Source organism: Thunnus albacares, chromosome 11 (genome assembly GCF_914725855.1).
Source record: "Thunnus albacares chromosome 11, fThuAlb1.1, whole genome shotgun sequence".
In the NCBI taxonomy this organism is placed as follows: Eukaryota; Metazoa; Chordata; class Actinopteri; order Scombriformes; family Scombridae; genus Thunnus; species Thunnus albacares.
In genome coordinates, this window is record NC_058116.1 from 1,833,437 (window position 1) to 1,853,685 (window position 20,249).

General features: G+C 39.5%; 1 protein-coding gene across 1 annotated transcript; it reads right to left on the bottom strand.

Moving 5' to 3' along the window:
- Positions 1–17,417: 17,417 nt before the first annotated feature.
- Positions 17,418–19,317, bottom strand: LOC122992416 (ADP-ribosylation factor-like protein 4C). The gene has a single exon (XM_044366209.1). The coding sequence runs from the start codon at positions 18,735–18,737 to the stop codon at positions 18,159–18,161; it is 579 nt and encodes a 192-aa protein (XP_044222144.1). The 5' UTR covers positions 18,738–19,317; the 3' UTR covers positions 17,418–18,158.
- Positions 19,318–20,249: the final 932 nt, after the last annotated feature.

The window sequence follows — 20,249 nt, forward strand, 5'->3', positions numbered from 1 at the left end:
ATTAATGATCACCTCGCCTATTTTGAGCAACTGCAGCAGACATTTCAGCTCCCAACTTCACATTTCTTTCATTTTCTACAATTGCAGCACTTTTTAAAGGCTGATGTCCCACTGTATGAACAAAAATCTCACCATGCTGCTTTAGAAAGTCTCTTAACTATTGAACCACATACTAAAGGCGCTGTGTCTCATTTTTACAATATTCAACAAAATTGAAAACCTGTACTGTAAATATTCAGTACTCTAGGCACACTTTGATACAATTCAAAGTCGTGCATATATTGCACTTCTCTCCCACTAGATGACAAAAAATACTCAAAGATGCTTCACCCCTCTGTGTGAAATGTTCAAAAGATCAAGGAATTCTGTCTCACCAATTTTTATAATGTCATAGGCTTCAAACCTAAAATGGGGTCATTTATTTGATTTTTTTTGCCAAGGCTTTTAATAAGGAGTTTCCCCCTGCCCCTCTAACCGCACTGTTTAGGGTGGTTGAGCCAGGTAGAGTGAAGGATAGGTACAAATCTCAGGCCATCTCTCTATCCACACTGCCAGCCAGAAAACTGCTGCTACAATTCTGGAAATCTCGGAGGTTCCCAACGTTTGATATGTGACTGAAGGAATTAGGAAATGTATAACAACCTGTCATTAGTCTGATTGAAAAATGAAAGTGAAGGGTTAATGGTCTAACAGATTATCTGTCATATGTCAATACCTTATAACTTATGTGATAAATTATGTGTAACATCTCCTCTTTTGTGTTACTACCAATGTTTTTTTCCTTTTCTTTTGTTGTTGTTGTTTTTCCTGTGCATTTGTTATGTGTTCTCTTGTATTTCTATACCCCTGTTCAAAATCAAAAAAGAAAACAAATCCTACTACTGTTTGTTTATGTAGACTCTGGAACAGCTGGCCAAACAGAACAGAGTGGGCTCATCTGGAGTGGGGGCCTTAAAGAGACAGTTGCTAAAACGGCCTGTTTCAGACAGAGGCTGAACCCAGGGGTTGTATAAAGGGCCAGTATAAGATAAATAAGCAGTTTTTTGAATTGTTAATAATACAAACATATTCCAGTAGAGCCCCAGATTAAAACTATAGACCTGAAAATGTGCATAATATGTCCCCTTTAAGGGGTTATTCCAATTCACCCTGAGAGGAACATGAATGTGTATAAATATTACAGTGGGAATTATTTTTGAAACACTTTCTGGAGTTTTTAAGCAATACCGGTCAATAATTTGCACACACCCCCCCATTCCCTTGAATTAGAAATTGTGTCCAAACTTTTGACTGGTACTGTACATGTTCAACATGGACCATATCAATTGCATGACAGTGATATTTTTAATGATAATTTTTACAACCCTTTTCAAATGGCTTATTCCAGTTTAATTCTTCAACAAGGTTTTTAAAGTGCTCTAAGGTCTATTCTTCAGTTCCAAGTTACCGCTGTCATTATTCCCATTACTGTTATTAATCTAATGTTGAGGGAAGTGTGACTCTTACTCTGGACAAATGTAATACCAACAACAGTGTTTTATCCTATGATGCCATAAAGAATGTTTGCTTGCTGACAACCTCATTTACACAAGAGAGTAAGAAGCGTGAATCAGCTGAGCCTGTGCATACACCCCCCTGATAGCCTTTTACTCATTTTCATCATTGATTCATTTTCCTTGTGCAGGCACCAGTGCATGAAGCAATACTACAGTCTTTTTTCACCAGAAAAGAGCAGTCCAATTAAAATGCCATCCCAAGTTGATTAAAAAACATATTTAATTTATCTTGTTCAACTCTTTGTAACCCAACATGGAATTAAATGTGGTGTTCAAGTTTATTTTCTGTGCCTTTGATTTTGTTTCATCACCAGATAATAAGTTGCTGCTCTGTTGTTAACAAGCCTTTCTTCTGGTTTGCAGCCTTCATGTTGTTTAATGAAATTAGGTTCAAAACAGCCTCGTTCATTTGACTTTTTATGGATTCCAGCTCTGCTTGTTACATAAGAACATGAGAAGGGTCGTGGTTAGATGAAACTGTAACCAAACCAGCTCTTCTTGCTGCATTTCATTAAGTCAATTACAAGCTGCTGACATTTCAGGGATTTCACGAGAGAGCAGATCTTTTTGAAGAGCACATGAAAACCGTTCTGGAGCTTATTAGTCCAAATCATCAATTAGTCCAAACACTTTGTAGTTAATGTTCAATCGCCCCGCAGAAACACAGGAGTGTTTGTCTGTGTGCTTGTTTGCTCTCTAGTCCTTAATACTGAACTCACAATCTGCTGAAACATTTAACAGTTAATGTTCAACACTCCTCCAGAGACTGAAACAGAAACAGAAGTGGCTGTTAGAAGCAGTAAAAGTCAGCTTGTGTTTACCCTACCAGGCTGAGCCTCAGTGTGCTTTGACCTTTGACCTAAACCATCCCCCCATGTCTAACAGCCTGCAGTCTTGCAGAAGACTCTTCTCAGTACAACAGTGAACTCCTACCATGTTCGTAACAGACTTTTAGTCATGGAGTTCTGATAGTAGTTAACAAATATTTGATTTTTGAACCTTTTCTCATTTTTGTCATTTCATCTCATCAAGTGAAAAATGTATAAAATTACTATTGGTTTTAGGTCACTTGTACTGTGACAGTTAATTTACCCCAGTCATTAGTTTCTCTCAATACAATGCTTTTTTACTTAATTATAATGATTTATGGAGACGTAGGCTTTATGGGGTATTTTTAGGACTTTTTTGCTTTTTTGTTTGGACTGTTTTGCTTTTTCAAGTTTGAGCATCTAAATGCACTGATAGTGCAACATATCCAACATTAAGTAGATAAGAAAAAAGGTTTGCTCCGAAGCCTGACCGGCACAGTAAGCCAGAGAGAGCCCGGTTCCCACAGAAAACAACATGCTTATGCTGATTTGAATCAACGGCTTGTGCAGCAAGCAACAGCATTGTAAACAATACAACAAACACATAAAACACATCAGCACATCACACATCAGATGTTTGTTGGAGCAAGGACATAAAACTTGAGGCAGGAGGCAGGAAAAAAACACTGACAGCCTATTACTACAACACACTACTGTTTCAACACTGCTCTCTATAAGTCAGTCCTGTCAGTTCCACTGTTTATATTAAACCATTGATATCATAATCAGCATCAGCAAATTGTCCAGTCAACAGTTTAACCAGCATATCAAAGCTGAAGGTATATTCAACAGGTAACCAGAGCAACAATACTGTTGCTTCAGGCTTTGTTAGCAGTTAACTGACTGGTGAAACTAAGCTAACCATGGGTTAAACTAACTGCAAACACAGGCTCTTTGTTTGCCTGTGGTATGGGCACAATAATATATAGAAAGCTGTCATGATATAGAAAAATCCTGGCTGGCTGGCTGAATTCTAAGAGTTAGCATGGAGCATGAGGTTTCCTGGGAAGAACAATGTAATTTGGTGGTGATTTACTTAGATGTTTTGAGTTTATATGCAGTTGTTGATTTCAAGAGGAGCGTCCTTGAAAGAACTGTTCCATTCAAACTAAAATATATATGCAATCTGTATTAATTATTATTGGAAACTTTACTCTCTATAAATGTTGTGTGTGTGGTTTCATATTATTAAATGTTCAGCTGACCTGAGTATTGACTTTCTTGGTTATACTAGCAATTCATTTGAATTAATTATTACTGTATAATTTGAACACTTGGCTTAATTTTCCCTGTAATTAGTACTAAATTACATTGTCTTTTCAAAGAGCCTTCCTATGAATGTACAATTACATATCAGTTCCTCTCTAGGATATTATAGGTAACTGTGAGACTTGTAAAATAAAGCGTTACTGAAATATTTAATTGGTAACAGGGAGAAGAGTTCCTGACTCAACTTAAGATGAACTGAGTTAAATGGGACTTCTGCCTCGAGAAGGAGTTCTATTTTCAGTATGTGGAGCCTATATTCCGACACAAGAGGAGATACATTAGAAATTTATTCTGCTTCCTTCCTCTTATGAAAGAAATAAATGACATCTAAAGAAACCTGTTGGTTGTTCGCAATTATGGCAGGTTTAAGTGTTTAATTTGAGGATCTGACTGCTGAGGCAGTGAGAGGATTGTGACAAGGACGTCAATGTTAAGCAAATTTCCATGTCAGGCACTTACAGAAATTGAGACATTGCCGTCAGAGCCACTAAACGTCACATGTCACTACAACAAACAGAAGAGCCCCTGAAACAGGGACACTTCTCATTTTAGGGTTTATTTTAAGTAATAGATGAAGAAATAGCATAGTGGAGTGGAAATGCAGAAAAAGGAAGGAGAGGAGTTGGCTTACAACTACATTCTTATGTGGAAGTACACAGTTTATTCCAGCTGTGAACCGCTGTGACAAGTCAAGATATAAACATTCAAGCAAACCAGAGATCTAAACAGGAAACCAAGCCAAAGACCCTTAAACACGAGGTTCAAAAAGCAGGTGAAGACATATGTTTTTGGATAGTGATATGGCAGCAATTTAAAAGCCACGTTTCACTGCCAAAAAGGACGTTGTTACGAGATTTCAGAATTGAAATTGGGGTCACTGAAACTCTTGAAAACAAAGCTTTTTTAGCCTTTGTTGAGGAGAGGAAAGCCATTAGTAGAGCATACCTCTGTTATAAAGCCCACACCTGCAAAGGTAATGGATCAAAGTCTTTTAATAACTGGGGCACAGGACCAGGTGTGCCAGAAACAGGCAATAAACCCATTAGACTGAGAGAGGCCCATAAACACACTGGGTGGTTGTGAGTATGTTGGTGGATGTGTGTTTTCCTGCACTTTATGTAACCTGGTTATTTTCAGCTAACCTCAATAACCTATTTCTATTTCACATTGAAGAGGTCAGGTCTCAGATTAACCTTATTTTCTTAATCCAGTATGTTCTCCTATAACTTTAGCTAGTTGAAGCTGTAGTTGTTGCATTGCTTATTTGACAAACTAACCCCATAAACACATTGTGAGGTTTCAACCAAATCCAACACATGCTTGTCAACACACGACAAACTTTGAATGCATTTCACTTATTGGTTATTCTACAGCGACGTTATGAATTTAAATGGTCATAACGCAGTGGTAATGAGTCTGACTCACTTTAAATATTGTCAAATTAATCCTTGTCCAAACCTCTGAAAATCCTAGGATTTATGTCCAAAAATCTTCATTGTTAAAAACAGAACCAGATGCAGATTTTTTGAATATCAAAGCAAATTTAAAGCATTTTGTGCTGTTTTGGTGGAGGTCTAAGCTCTGGGTATTTTGTTTACAGTAGAATGAAAGTCTGAGGAGCATCAGATTTCTAAGCAGCCACAGTGGTAGGACTGGTGTGATTAACAACAGTTCCTGTCAGCAATGCATTTCCTCACTCTATTTGAGACTTTGGCTACATTAAGCTGGCTAAATACTAAAATTCTGTTTTCGACCAAAAGTGACTTGCATCCACAGCAGGAGTTTAAGCTTGTTTCTGCAAATACATCTGTCCACATTAAAATGCCAAATTGGCATTTTTCTCCTACTGGGCATGTGTGGAGGATAGATGAACAAGTCAGCCACCGAAAACCTGTGAAAAAGAAATGGTATCCATTGAACAAATAACTCTGAAACTGTATATCCATGGAGCTGTTGTAGAAACTAATATGGCTCTGAAGATGCACTCAAGCCATCCAGCAGAAAGCAATTTCAGCCATAGCAGATCCCTTTCTTAACAGTCTTGTAGGTAGACATGTGCAGGTACCTGGGAAATAAAGGAAGGAGATATGGTTAAAAATCAGTGGTCTGAAATAAGAACTTTTTCTGTATTCTTTTTGAGATTGGAGCAGTAGTGTGACAGAGCAAACACTCAGAGATAACAATGGATAATGTCAGAGTCTCTGGAAAGCCATAGGATGACAGAAATAAGAACATAGGGGGAAGAAATACTGATACGGTGAGTGGGAGGAGGTTCAGAGAACAAACAAAAACTGGGGCAACAAAAGTCTGCTCCATTTCCATCTGAAAGACGTTTCACCCAGAAAAAGGAAACCTGCTGTTTGCTGGCTGGGCAAAGAAGCTAGGAGATCCCTTCTGCTCCAGTTTACCAAACCTTCATCTGCTCACTGACTTCCAGATAACCCCTTCACTCGCCTGTACACTCCAACATCAAAGTCACCACCTCAAAGCCGAGGTAACTTATTCACTAATCTTCCATTCATGGAATCTTCACTCTCTCGAGGAGCAGTGAAGATTATATCAATGACTACTGAATTCGAGTCTGAGAGCGCTGCATAAACAAACATGTTATACATATGATAAATAATCTAAGCTAAGCTATTCACCATAATTCAAAAAATATGTGGGGCTGGTAGAAGTTCAGGCCAGACACAATACAGTGGCACGCAACACCGTATTCAATCATCATCATCGATGTTCCTGCAGTCACCAGGTCAATTATACTTTTTTCAATGAAAAGGAACCCTTTGTGGAACTTTTTTTTTTGACTGCGGAAACCTGGTGCCATTTTCAGTTCCACCAAAAAGTCCCTGTCCTGAAAATGGACTTTCCCGTGGCCCATGAGCTGACATGGAGTTTTCAGGAGTGAGTGTTGCTGACTGGAAAAACATGTGAACAGCTTTCATTCAGACTGTAAGAAAATTAGAAATATATCTGAAAAGGAGCATGTGAGGCAAATATGACAGTGAGTGAGTAAGAAAAATAAAACTTTGCGTAATGTTCCAATATGGAAACCCTGTCTCCTGAAACTTAAGTTTATATATAAATAACGGCTTTGCCCGATATATTTTAGAGAAGGCATAAAGGCCTGGTCATACCAGCATGTAAAACATTTCCATGGAATCGCAGCAATCACTGGATAACTTGCAGGACAAAATTTTCACCTTGAATTCAGCTTGGGTAACGTTGACCATTAGCAAGCAGTCTTGACAGTGCTGACCATAGAGAACAGAGAGCTGGAGTCTAAAATGGAGGACGCTATTGTAGCTTATTAGCTGTGTGTCACCATACACTTTTATTTAACCATGAGTGACTGAGCTCTTCAATAAATCTGTTGAATGTTGAATGACATGACGTACAATCCTGAGAACAAAATTCCAGCAGGGAGTAAACAGCCCCGCACAGAAAAAAACAGACAGAAGCTCAGAGAGCTATTGTGACTGAGTGCTAGCATGTTCACATCTGACTAGCATGTTAGCTGTTAGCTTGCCAGCCACAGTAGTTTAATTATATTATATATATTGTATTTAATTTGCTGAATCCTCACACAGCTGAAAATGTCCAGAGTTTAGTCCAAGCTACTCCTTGGTTTTCTGCTTCAGTTCATCACCTGGTTGTCTTCCCTTGGCCCACCCTGCCCAGATACATATTGTTAGTCTTTAGTGGTACCAGTTTATTTAGACCTCAGTTTCATTGTAGTCTGTTTGCCCAATTCATGTGTTGTCTGGACAGTTTCTATCTAGTCTGTGTACCTGACAACTGAAAGTCTGGTTTACTGTGTGAACGCTGAGTCTTAGTTTTTAGTTAAGAGAAAAAACAGAGCAAGAACAAACCATAAAAATAAGTGTTGCGTCTTTCAGCTGAAGTGTGAATACAAAACTTGACCATGCATGTTTTGTTTTTTTTTCTGCAAAGATGATGGATGTCCGCTGGCAGCCTCAGTGAGCTTCTGTTTGATTATGCAGAGTCTGACAGGCCTCTTTTGTCATCCGGTAAAATGCATAATTCATCTACACTTTACTGGGCAGGAAGCAAAAAAGAATGGGTTGTCATTTCGTCAGTGTGTGTATGTGTGTGTGTGTGTGTGTGTGTGGTACTGGGGGTGGGGGGAGATGGGTCCTGGTGCCAAGATGAATGGTCTGGATGGGTAGCTTCGGTGGTTGGAGGAGCCTGTGTGTCCCTGAAGGCTGTGTCTCCATATAGAGGCATGTTTCTGCTCTCAGACTAAACTACAGCAGCAGCAGGACGACACATTCATCAGCCTGCTGCTGAACACATCACAGCACAGAGGGAATAAACCAACACACAATGCAGCAAAATGTGTGGAAAACCTCCTGCCTCTCATTCACTGCCTGTCTGTCTCTTTCTCACGTGTCTACAATAATACATAATTGATTAAATGCAAATGTACCACACATTAAAACTGTAATTTTCAGATGATGGGTGGACTGAGCTTCACAAATCTAGCAGTAGAGTAAAATTCTACACAGTGGAGGTGTTCACAGGTACAAACATTTGTACCTGACAAGAACCCAAGACTATAATAGATAGTTATCTGATATCAAAAAGTATAAATGCAACCTAGAAGTATTAGAGATGGAGGTGTTTTGAGATGCGCTGTTAAATATTGAAAATGTGTAAATGCACTACATCAGTGTCTGTGTCCAAACCTGTCTCTTAGAAAATTACCTTCAAACACTTCTAATTTGCTTAAATAAGCACAAGTCGACACAAGTTATTATTCTTCTGGCGTTTTTGGCAGTGACAAAACAGCCTCAGGTGTAATTACTACCTCCCTCTTGGCTGGACGACCCTGATTTGTGTTTTGATGGGAGGCTTAATTTCTGGCTGGATTATGGTCCCTGGTAAAACTTTGCTACACTTTGTTGTAGCATTTATCCGATCCCTGATCAGTTCAACCACTGTGGGTAAGAGAGCGGTGTCTGTGTGTGCCCATGATGGCAAGTAAAACTCTTGTCTCGCTGGTCGTCCCCCCATGTGAGTCATCCATGTGTTCATGCAACCCTGATTTTCATCTAGTATGGGAAAATCAATCAATAATACCATTTGTAATCTGGCTTATGTATTTAGTCATATCTCAACTGATCAGTTCAACTGGTCTGAGTCTATTTTGGTGAGATAAAGTCATCATTACAGAAGTGTACAATTTCATCAGGAACACAGTTTTATTCATTTTTTCTTTGTCAGTGATGAATATAAAGAGCACATGATCTGTAGAATAAGAAAGTGCTTGCTTCTGCGTTGTGGGGCCCACTGCACATGCACAGTAGTGTTTCTCCTGTTGACTCTGGCCATGCGCTGCCTGAGCAACTCTGCAACTAATGTCCAAATGTTATAAGTACAGACTCATTGCCCTCTGCACATAAGATTGTTTTTCTTCCATGAATATTTATCAGAAGTACACATCAGAGTAGCTCTTGCCAACATTTTATCTGTAGTCAACACTGGAAGTATACAGTGTTATATCAATAACTTTATATGAATTTCTGTGGTATATTATTTTGTAATTAGTATACAATAAATCAGTGTACTTTACTGTTTTATACTAACAAGAAAACATCTAATACTAATACAGACATCAAACTGTGGATTGAAATATCCAAATTATATTTGTGTTTTCCAAGATCTCCTGGAGCTGTCCCACCACCATACACAAATTATATTTCAATTTTTCCTGACTTTGAGAAGCTCCTATTTACTTTGCATTGTGTGACCATTAACGTTGCTCTGAAACATCAAGCTTTGTTTACTTTTTTTTACTTTTTTCTTTATGAGTATGTTGAATTTTGTCACTCAAAACCTGCTCAGAATGAATATGTAGTATAGAATTAAGATATGCACTTGTCCCAGCAGGGATAGCACAAGTGGAACCAATCATTAATGTCCCAGTAAGGTATGCCAGTGAGCCAGCATGCTGCAGTCTGGACCCTAAACACCTGCAGGCAATTGATGTTATTAGTTACACCTGGGTTTGACATTTTGATGTCTGTCATGAAAGAAAGGTCTATTAGGCTCAATACCTTCCTATTAGTCACCACAAATGTTAGTTAAAATAACTTTGGGCGACTTTTGTCCATACTTACATTCACACTGTTGGAGACAGCAGACATCATCACTGGGTGACAGCAGCTTTATACCCTCAAATAAAGGGGATCTGGCACTTCTGCCGTATATTACTGAGCGTAGAGTCACACATACACACATGCAGTACATACAGAGTGACGACAAGGCAGAACAACAAGAGCATGACCTATATATGCCAGGAACACCTTAACAATGCACAGCTCATCAACCCTCTGAATACACAGCGGCAGGAGCAACACGTTCTCACTCCAACTCAGCACATACAGAAGCTTGGTCAGGACCCCTTTTACCCCTTGGTACCCCTTTAGCATCATTTTTCATTGTGCAGTATCACAGCAGTCTTTTAAAAAATAATTATGTTTTATGGTGTGACAATGCTGTGGTTAAAGGTAGACAACCATCGTTGTCATGACAACAGTATACATCATGGGCTTAAGGTTAGGAGACGATCATAGTTATGGTGTTTAAAACTCATGGTTGGAGGCGGGTAGCAGCGAATAGCAGTCTCCTGCAGCAAACTCCAAAGTCCACTATTTGCAAGTTAGGGTTAAACCATCCGCCCAACTGCCACCACTGAATGAGGAAATTTGTTAGCTTATACAGTATAGATGTCATCTGAACTGCGCCACTTCTCCATGTCATAATTACTACGGCCACTAGATTCGGTTATACAAGGTGTTATTTGAGGCTGTCCTCCCAAGAGAAACGACACAGCAGTTCGTAATGTCAGTCTGCCAAAAACGACCTATAGTTAGGTTTGATTGACAGATGCCATCTAGCGGCCGTAGTAATTATGTCCCAGAAAAGTGGCGCAGTTCAGATGATATCTATACTATATAAGTTGACAAATTTCCTCATTCAGAGGTGGCGGTTGGGTGGATGGTTTAACCCTTACTTGCAAAAAGTGGACTTTGGACTTTGCTGCAGGAGACCAACTGTGAGTCAGGAAAGCTTTTTAAAAACATTGTTTTTAGATCGTCCCCTAACATTAACCCTGTGGTGTTTACTGTTGCCATGATGACAAAGGTTGCCTAATCTAAGGAAGAAGTAACTTCCAAAGTGATAATTCTTATCCCAAACCATGATCTTTCCCTAACCCTAAGTGGTTTCTGTGCCTTTACCTAACCAGACCTCAACCACAGCATTGTCACATCATAAAACATCATTATTTTCTTAACAGTAATTTGTAATGGTTTTGGAAGCACAGACAAATGATGTTGTCCTGTTGATTGCTGTCGATAGAGGCGCCATATTAGAAAACGCTCTTATGTGTCGTTCTGGAGTCACATGGTCAAACGATGTGTTTGGTCATGCTGTTGGAGGACTTGTGTTATTTAATTATTATGACAAAAACAATCTGGTTATTTTATCTGTGTGATCCTGAAGTGGCTCAAGTACACACATGTAGTTTTACGGACACACCAGGCTGGCATTCATCGTTCCACACACACTGGAGCCCATGGGAGACAATAAAAACCCAGAAAACAGAGCAGGCTGTTCAGGTTGACAGCATTTACAGTGTCATCTTATTATCTTTTAATTTTCTGCAGCGATTGAAGCAGCACAAAGACATGCTGCTCTGTAATCAGCAGTTTGTTTTTCTTCGGTAGACAGCTCTGTTCCTGCTTTAAGTAGATAATTGGAGAGCTGAGGGAGACACCAGCAAAGACCAGAGGAGGAGGAAAGAGATAATAAGACGTGGCAGGGAGTTCAGAAATGCAGTCAGCAGCTGAAAGATGTATTCTGACATGGAAGCTGGAAGAAATATAAAACTGTCATGAGAGCTACAACATCCACACTGTGCTTGGTTTGTCCTTTGACTTGTTTCAGTCATGGTATGTACTCAGTGGCCATTATTATTGGCTGTTGGAAGGAATCACTTGACTCAAGCTACGACTGATATTAAACTAAAAACCTCCAACAGTCAATCCAAACGTGAAGAAAGTCCATAAATCACCACCTATGTAATCTAAAGCACAAAGGTCAGTGCAGATAATTTCAAGCAGTGCGGTTCATTTCTTTTTTTCTCAGACACAGTCTATTTTGGAAATTCACCTTTTGTTTGCTGTTTCTGGTCACTAGAAATTGTGAAATTTATCATTCCTGTTAGTTACAGTAATGTAACACAAGAATCCTATCAAGCTAGTATCATTAGCTAGCTCACTAGCTAACTCTCTCCAGCAAAAGTTTTTATTTTAAAGCAGAAGTACTTTATAAAATGGCAGCTAAAAAAACACACCTTCCAACAACTCCAAAGCTTGTGATAGAAATTTTATAAGCATTTCCTTACACTTAAATTCCTCATTACAACCAGTGATCCAAGAGTCTTTTTGAGACCAGTCCTCTCCAGAAAAAAAGAAACATTTGGCCATTTGTTCAAATTCCTTAAATGACATATGTTTATATTCTCCTTACAAGCAACGCCTTGTGGTCGTTCAAATAATGATTCTTGTCTGTCGGGAGCAAAAGCAGAAGTAGAATGACATTAATGCACAGCAGAACCTCTTAGGGAGGAGTTCAGGGTTGATGGTTGGGTCAACAAAGCATGAGATTTTGACACCGCAGATGCACCCTGTCTTCATCAAATATCAGCCCAAACATGGTCTGAACCATCAAATGTGAGGCATTTTGAGCAAAATTGTGCATCAGGCACAACAGTTTAATCCCATGTAGTGGCTCATGATGCAGGACAACACAGCATCAGCAAAACAACTAGCATGTCAGGATTTTTTTGCCTTCTCTTGCCATGTTTGAAAACTTGAATACAGTGTGACACTGTGATGGTGACCAACAGGAGCACAGAGAGAAAGAGGAATGCTGTTGGTGCTGTCAGGTGGAACAATGAAGTCTGTTTCTGGCAGCTCACTCATCACCTTGTTTTCTTTTGAGGACTTGTTGGTCTTTTCTGTTCCCAAAAGTATCTTTTGTGCAGCAGTGTTCAGCTGACAAAAGTCAAATGTAGTAAAACAGCTCCTTCAACATAAACAAGGAAAGTTTCTCTGGAGGCTGTATCTGTTTGGAGGCCATTGGTTTTATAGGCCACTCATTTAGCTAACTGTGCTGTATAGACGTGGTCTTCAGAGGTTTTTCTAGCAGCTTCAGCAAACTGAGAAATGGGTCACATGAAGACAGGCTCTGCTGTTACCATACCGGTATCAAATAGAAGGACATGACAGGATTCTGGGTTTCCTGGCATCACTTTGCTTTATATTAACTTACAAGAGAAGTATGTTCATATAAGGTTTACCACATAAAACAATTTGATTTTTATTTATAGAAATTGCTGTTGACTTGCAGGACAAAATAATGAATATCATGTTTTGAGTGTGAGGCACACGTAAAGGTTTCTTAAATTCAGCATATATATCCATCAGGTATGTAATAACCTTTACATGTCCTAGAATTGAACTTAAGCTAAACACAAACTGAGACTGAAGGTGAATGCTGTCTCAACAATGATTCATTCAAGTTGGAGCCAAGCCAGAAATTTAGCTCATTTAAAGACATAAACAACCTAAATATACGCAGAGCTGACAACACTTTATAATAACACATAGCGGGGAGGGTTTCCAAAGATACCATATATGTCAGGCTGAATTTTGGGTAAATAATGCACAAGACATCTAGAATATTTGATGGAATGGTGCAGTCATGAAAAGCATGGCTTTTGGTATTTCACATATAGCTTCAAAGAAGAGCTGCAACAAGATGATAACAATATGTATGATAATCCAAAGGCTTTTTTCTGCACTTGGATCAACTTTAGGGGGAAACCAAGGGAATAAGACATTAATTTTTGTGACAGTGTCAGAAAAACACAGATGTTAACACTGCAGACAACTGCAAAAAGGGAAATCTTTTTTTCTTAAATCACTGAGGGTGGACTGGGTTGGTTCTGCTATGCTGTTGCCATAGCAACGGGTATTCCTGAGAAGACAGGGCTGTTTCTGTTCTTTTTATGTGGGAAACCACACTCTGTTTTTCTGAGCCTATTGTCATTAAAAACCATCATGCTCAACAATCTCGTTCACAAGCTGTATTCTGAGGGCATTGAACAGTAGCAAGTTGGCTTCTTTTGCCATTTTTTAAAAAAAAAATCCTTCACTTTGAAATAGACTTTAATTTGGAGGAGCATAAAATGGCAAACATGTTGGTGTGGAGAGCAGTTGATTCATCATGATGTCTGTGTAAGAACAGAGTATGACTGCTTCAATCATCAGCTAAAAATGACTCGATGGGCCAAAAAAAAAAAAAAAAAGCCAAAGGGAAAAAAGTGTTTAACCTCTTAGACACCAGCCACAATGAATACTAGACGTTGGTTGGCTGGAGGGTGTGAATTATTTTCATATAACCTCACACTTCTTACATAGTGTCATCAGCATTGTTGTAAATTACTCCTCACACCTGGGAAGTTCTGGTTTCAGCTGTTACTAGGTGACATCTCCTGCTGCTGGCTGGAGTAGTAACAGTTATTTTAAGCCTGACAAAGACAGTACCAATAAAATATTAACATCAAGATATTCACATAGTTCTTACTGACTATTCTCTGCATGTAGTAAATTTCATGGCAATCAATTCAATACTTGTCGAGACATTTCTCTCAAAACCACAAATGTCAGCTTGCCCTTTATATCTACATAGATAGTGGGTCCTCTTCCACAGAGCCTGCCATGTTGCACCACCATGTTTCTACAGTAACCCAGAATGGACAAACCGAACACTGGCTCTAGAGAGGGTCTCCCATTTTTTTCGTGAGTTTCACAGCCACCGTAGGTTCTCCTACACTCTTGGAAAGGGAGGGGGGAGGGGAATTCATTTGTTTGCAGTCTGCAAACTCACTGCTAAATGCCACTAAATCCTACACATTGGTCCTTTAAGCACAGATCTTCCTCTGTCTTTTTGTTACTATTCCTCCTCTGCAGCTTAACAATGTTGTACTAAAAAGAGTGTAACTTTAGACGATGTCTACTTGACTTGACTAGTTTGGACAGCTGAAGCTTCATGTAAGCTTCAGATAACCTTTTGAATAATTTTTTGCACAAAATGGACTGTGGATTTTGTGGACACATTAGGAAGGGGTCTTCTATGGTCAGTATGAGCAGTAGGAATGATTACAGTAAGCAAAACCTTTCCCCATATGGGGACCTGGGGCTTGAAAAAATGTGAACCTATCCTTTAATGTGCTTCACATCACCCAGCATCTTCATCACATTCCAAGGTTCAATTTTATTTCTGACTCATTAAGAGGAGCATTTTGACATATTATACCAACCAGCGGTTACATCATCAGCTGCTATGTAACCTCCTGATAACTTGTTACCATTTATTACTCACTAACATTATTTAGCCTGTAAGCACAGGAGGCATGGAGTTAATGACAGCCTCCTTTTCATGGGACTGTGACTGTGGTTTGAGATTTTACCAAATAAAATCTGTTTTATTCAGATTTACTGACTGTTTGTCTCTGGACATGATTGAAATCTAACACGACACAAGGACAATAAGGAATCCTTGCTTGAAAAAAGATATCAAATTACTGATTGATGAATGCTGATTGATATTTCCAGGTGGTCACAGGAAGATTCTAAGTAATACTAGTCTTGTGCCGATAGCTGAATCAATTCCCCCAGCAGTTTACTATGAAAACTGTATGGGGAACAAAGTGTGGCCCTGTTAACTCTCTCACACTGATGTTCTTTGTATGTTTTAGCCCTTTCACTACAGTTCATCTACTGCTAATTTTCTATTTAACCATTTTGCAAAGCATGTTTTAGGTGTTTGAGTGGCTTTCCTGCCTTCTAGCTCATTTGAGTAAAGCTTGTGTTGAGTAATCCATCACACTGAACATCATGTCTGTGTTTCCTGGACTCAAAGTACTGTGTAGTGACAGTGTTGCAGACTGTGCAGATATCTGGACTATTGCAGCAACAAGTATTTTTATTATCAATTAAGCAGACTAGTTTCTTGATTTATTGTTTTGGTCTATAAAATGTCAGAAAAATCACAATTTCTCAGAGTGCAAGGTAACGTCAAATTGCTTGTTTTGCCTGACTAAAAGTAAATATATTCAATTTAATATTAATATTAAAAAGGGCTCAGAAAACCAGTGAATGTTTGTCACTTTTACTTAAAATTGACTTTAAAAAATTAACTAATTATCAAAACAGTTGCAGATTTGTTTTTTCGTTTTTTGAGTAATTGATTAAGAATTTTGAGTAAATGATCATTTAGTCATTTTCAACATTTCAGCAGCAGCTAAACAATGACATGAATGCAGTAAATACAGACATAAAGTTCACTGTGATGGATTACTGAGCTCAAACAAGTCTCACATCTCTGCAGAGTTGATTTTCAAAGCGAACTGAAACGAATGAGAACCACGTTGGAAAATGGTCAACAGTGATGTAGTTTAAAGGGCTTCAGAACATCAGACATCTACACTCACACACTGAGAAGACACTGCTACTAATATTTACTCATGATAACTAGTGACACAACATAAGAGCTCAGTCAACACATTACTGGCATTGCTTGCATAGCATGCATGTGAAGCACATGTCCTGCACTAGAGTTATTCATGTGAGGTTACTAATTAGTTACTAATTTGAAAAGATTAGTCGATCAGCAAAAAATTAATCAGCAAAAACTTTGATAATCAATTAATCGTTTAAGTATTTTTTAAAGAAAACGGCCAAAACTTGTTAAAGCCTCCAAAATGTGAATATTTGCTGGTTTCATTATACATCTATGTCAAACAGGATATATTTGGGTTTAAGAATATTTTTCAGACAAAACAAGACACTCGAATATGTCAACTTTTGTGAAAATATGATGTCAGAAAACAGTCAAAATGCACATTTCAATATTTAATAATTTCACTGAGATAATAACATTACTAATTTGTAATTCATGTGCACAAACTGTAAATTTACCCCTGATACTTGCCTGGCTCTGTGCCGTTAGTGAACAGATGTGATTTTGGAAGCATAAGCAGAAACTAAACTCTTATCCAGCAGCTTTTTGGCTCAATTAGACCAAATATTGCACCTCATGCAGCAGCTGCACACTTTTTCATCCTTCCATAGTTTGTCTGAGGAGGACACTGGCCTGTTTTGTCCAAAAATAACAACATGACTGTCTAAATTCATTCAAAGTGGCGGTACACAGACAGAAATCTGACATATTGGTGGCACATTTCAAGCACTGGTTGCAGGTGTAGACACTGTTGTGAAGCAGAAAACACATCACCGCATTGCTGATCCATAAATTTCACAAAGGAACTCTGGCTTTGCTCTAAATGTTCACTTCATGTGCAGAGGAATAGAACAGAAATCTGTGCTGAGGCTTCAGACATTAAGATAACCCCTCAGTTAACTTTCTGCAAAGACTCTGAACTGTGACCTTTTACCTCTCTCTTTGATGTATCTGGGTAAAGAAACCAGTCAGGTTAACGGTTCACAGGTTCTCATCATGCCAGTCTGTTTGTATTATTCTACTTGCTGTTGCAGTGTAACCTCCACTGCACATCATTATCATGTTTACTTTGACCACATGTAAAATGAAGAACAGTCACCCAAAGTATGGCTTTTAAATCTTTTAATACTCAAAAAATACTTCAATTTTGGCTTCTTAGTACATAAACCACCTGGATCTGCTCCTCTATTAATACAGTGTAGTTCCCTACTGTTTGTTAGGAAAATGAAAAGTGCAAAGTAGTGGACACACTGTCCTCAGTCCACCACGGAGAGGAAAGGCTACTTCAATGCTCCAAAAAACAAAACAGTCTGCATGACATCCATAATCAAAGACTGATACTACAGATGTCTGTTTTCCAAATAAAAAAGAGCAGGGGGCACAAGTGAAAAGGACCCGAGCCACGTGCAAAATCAAACTTGTGTTTCCACAGAGGACGTCCTGTGAATGGAAATAAAAAATATTGGAGTCCATAAAAGTCCTCAGTGAGGACAGCACAGGAGCTGCTTCTTCAAAGTCAAACTGAGTTCAAAGTCTGTGAAAAAACAGCAGATAAAACAGGCCCGCCCGTTTCTCTCCCTCAGTGCTGTAGATCCCAAGAGTCATTTCAAGTTTATTTTCTTAATTTTACTATTTGGTTAACCTTATCTTATATTTTATATCCTGCAGCCGATGAGGCAGCCTTCTGTGTGCAAAAGCATCATTCAGCAGGGCTTCACAGCTTTAATCCAAACAGAGGATATTTTGAAAAATCACTGCAAAGTAAACGTGTTTAGGGCAACACTGGCAGAACCCGGATTCCTTACAGTAAATCTGACTGAAACACCGTCCACTGAATCAGCAGCTGTTACCGCTTCTTCTTCTGCTTCAGGGATTTCCTCCTCTTCAGTATCATTTCATACAGTTTGTCCATACCCTCGTGAAGTCCCTCACCTATTATAGCGCATGCAGGCTGGATGTGATAGGTGGTGGAGGGGGTGAGCTCGTGCAGGGCCAGCTGCTTCTCAATATCCGCCACAGGCAGAGATTTGGGCAGGTCCTGTTTGTTGGCGATGACCAGCAGCGGCGTGCCCTGGTTCTCCGCAAACTTGGTGACTTTGTGCAGTTCGGTCTTGGCCTCCTCCAGCCTGTCAACATCCACAGAGTCCACAACATAGATGATCCCATCAGTGCACCGGCTGTAGGACTTCCACAGGGGCCTCAGCTTCTCCTGGCCTCCTACGTCCCAGAAATGACAACTGATGCCCTTGGCGGTGCCGTTACTCAGTTTGATCTTTTCGGTGTTGAATCCGATTGTTGGTACAGTGTTGACAAATTCATTGAATTTGAGTCTATAAAGAACGGTGGTCTTCCCAGCAGAGTCCAAACCCAGCATGACGATGTGAAGAGACTGGAAGGCGGAGATGTTGGAGAAGCTGTTGCCCATTTTGGCGTTTTATTCGGGAGCAGCTGGGTGGTTTTTATCCACCCCGGGTTCTGGAAATAAACTGCTCTGTTGCTCAGATCTTGCTCATTAATTCCTGGGTTGAGGGTATAAAATTCTCCAGGTGGAGGCTGAGGTGGTGCGCAGGCCCCGGTGCGCTCTGGATGACTGATCGGCTCTGCTGTGGCCCTCAGCAGCAGCGGGGGACGCGGTGCGCCTCGACAGGACGCAGCGCTCCGGTCATTAGTATTCTCCTCACGCACTCGCATCCATTTGGCGACGCAGAAGCTCCACAGTGGAAACACTCCTTCAGGACAGCGTGGACAATGTCAGCGCTGGAAAAGACGATGATGACAAACCCAGCCTTAAAATAAAACCCTCCTCTGTAGTGAGTCAGTCTTCTCCAAAATCAAACACTCTCCCTGGGAAAACAGATTCTTCTCTCAGGGTTCTGACAGAACCGTGAAAATAACGTGTAGAAATCCACCGATTCGTATACTGGTTCCTGTCGGGTGCTGCTGCCCCGACGATCGCTGCAGTTGCTCTGTGGTGACGCTTAGAAAACAAGACCGCAAAACAAGAGGCAGCCCTGCTACGCTCCACCCCGCCGGGACATGTGCCAATGAGGCAGCGAGTGTCTACACGAGCTGCTGTGGTGATCCGGTGTCGTGCCAAAAAGTGATTTTCTGCCAAAAAGTGATTTCAGCTCCACCTTGTGACTGAAAGGTAGTTGCTGCCTCAAAATAACTTGATCAAAATTTTAAAGACAAGACCTTCTCAGCCATCAAAGCAGTGTAATTACCTCATAACCATATAGATAATAACATTTTATAAGAATATAAAACACTTAAGTTGTCATTGTAGGCGCACAACGAAATGATGTTTGCTAACTCTCAGAGACCAGCAGCAATAGAAAACAAGATAAAAACAACATAAATAAACAAGATAAATATGATAACATAGCATAATCTATCTATATATAATAAAAACAAATAAACAAATAAATAATAAATGAATTTGGATGAGACAGATAAACAGCGGCAGTGCAGTAGGCTATAAAACAGATTTGACACAATGATTATGTTATGTGTCCACTACCTTGTTTCAGTGGACATGTGCACTGTGTGTCTCCTCACAGGTACACATACTGTTGTCTTGCATCATGTATCTTTATATTTTTCATACGTGCAACATAGGATATTTTAATAAACATAGAGTCAGAACAACACAATGGTAAAAACTATGCCAGTGTATCTAAATTAACACAGTAGTAGTGGAGTGGTAGAGATTTCATCGGCATGCTTTGCAGATACATTTTTTCTTGCTGCTTGTGCGGGGCCTCGTGGTGCAGCTCCTGTGGTACCACTGTGGGCAAATGTCACAGCCAATCTGAAATAGACAAAAGAAGTAGACATAGTAAAAGCATCATCCTGCTCCCCACAAAAATGACACAGGCTAGTCAAGTCATCTGCAAAAACAAGTGGATACTAATTTCTTTTAAATAATTATAAGAAA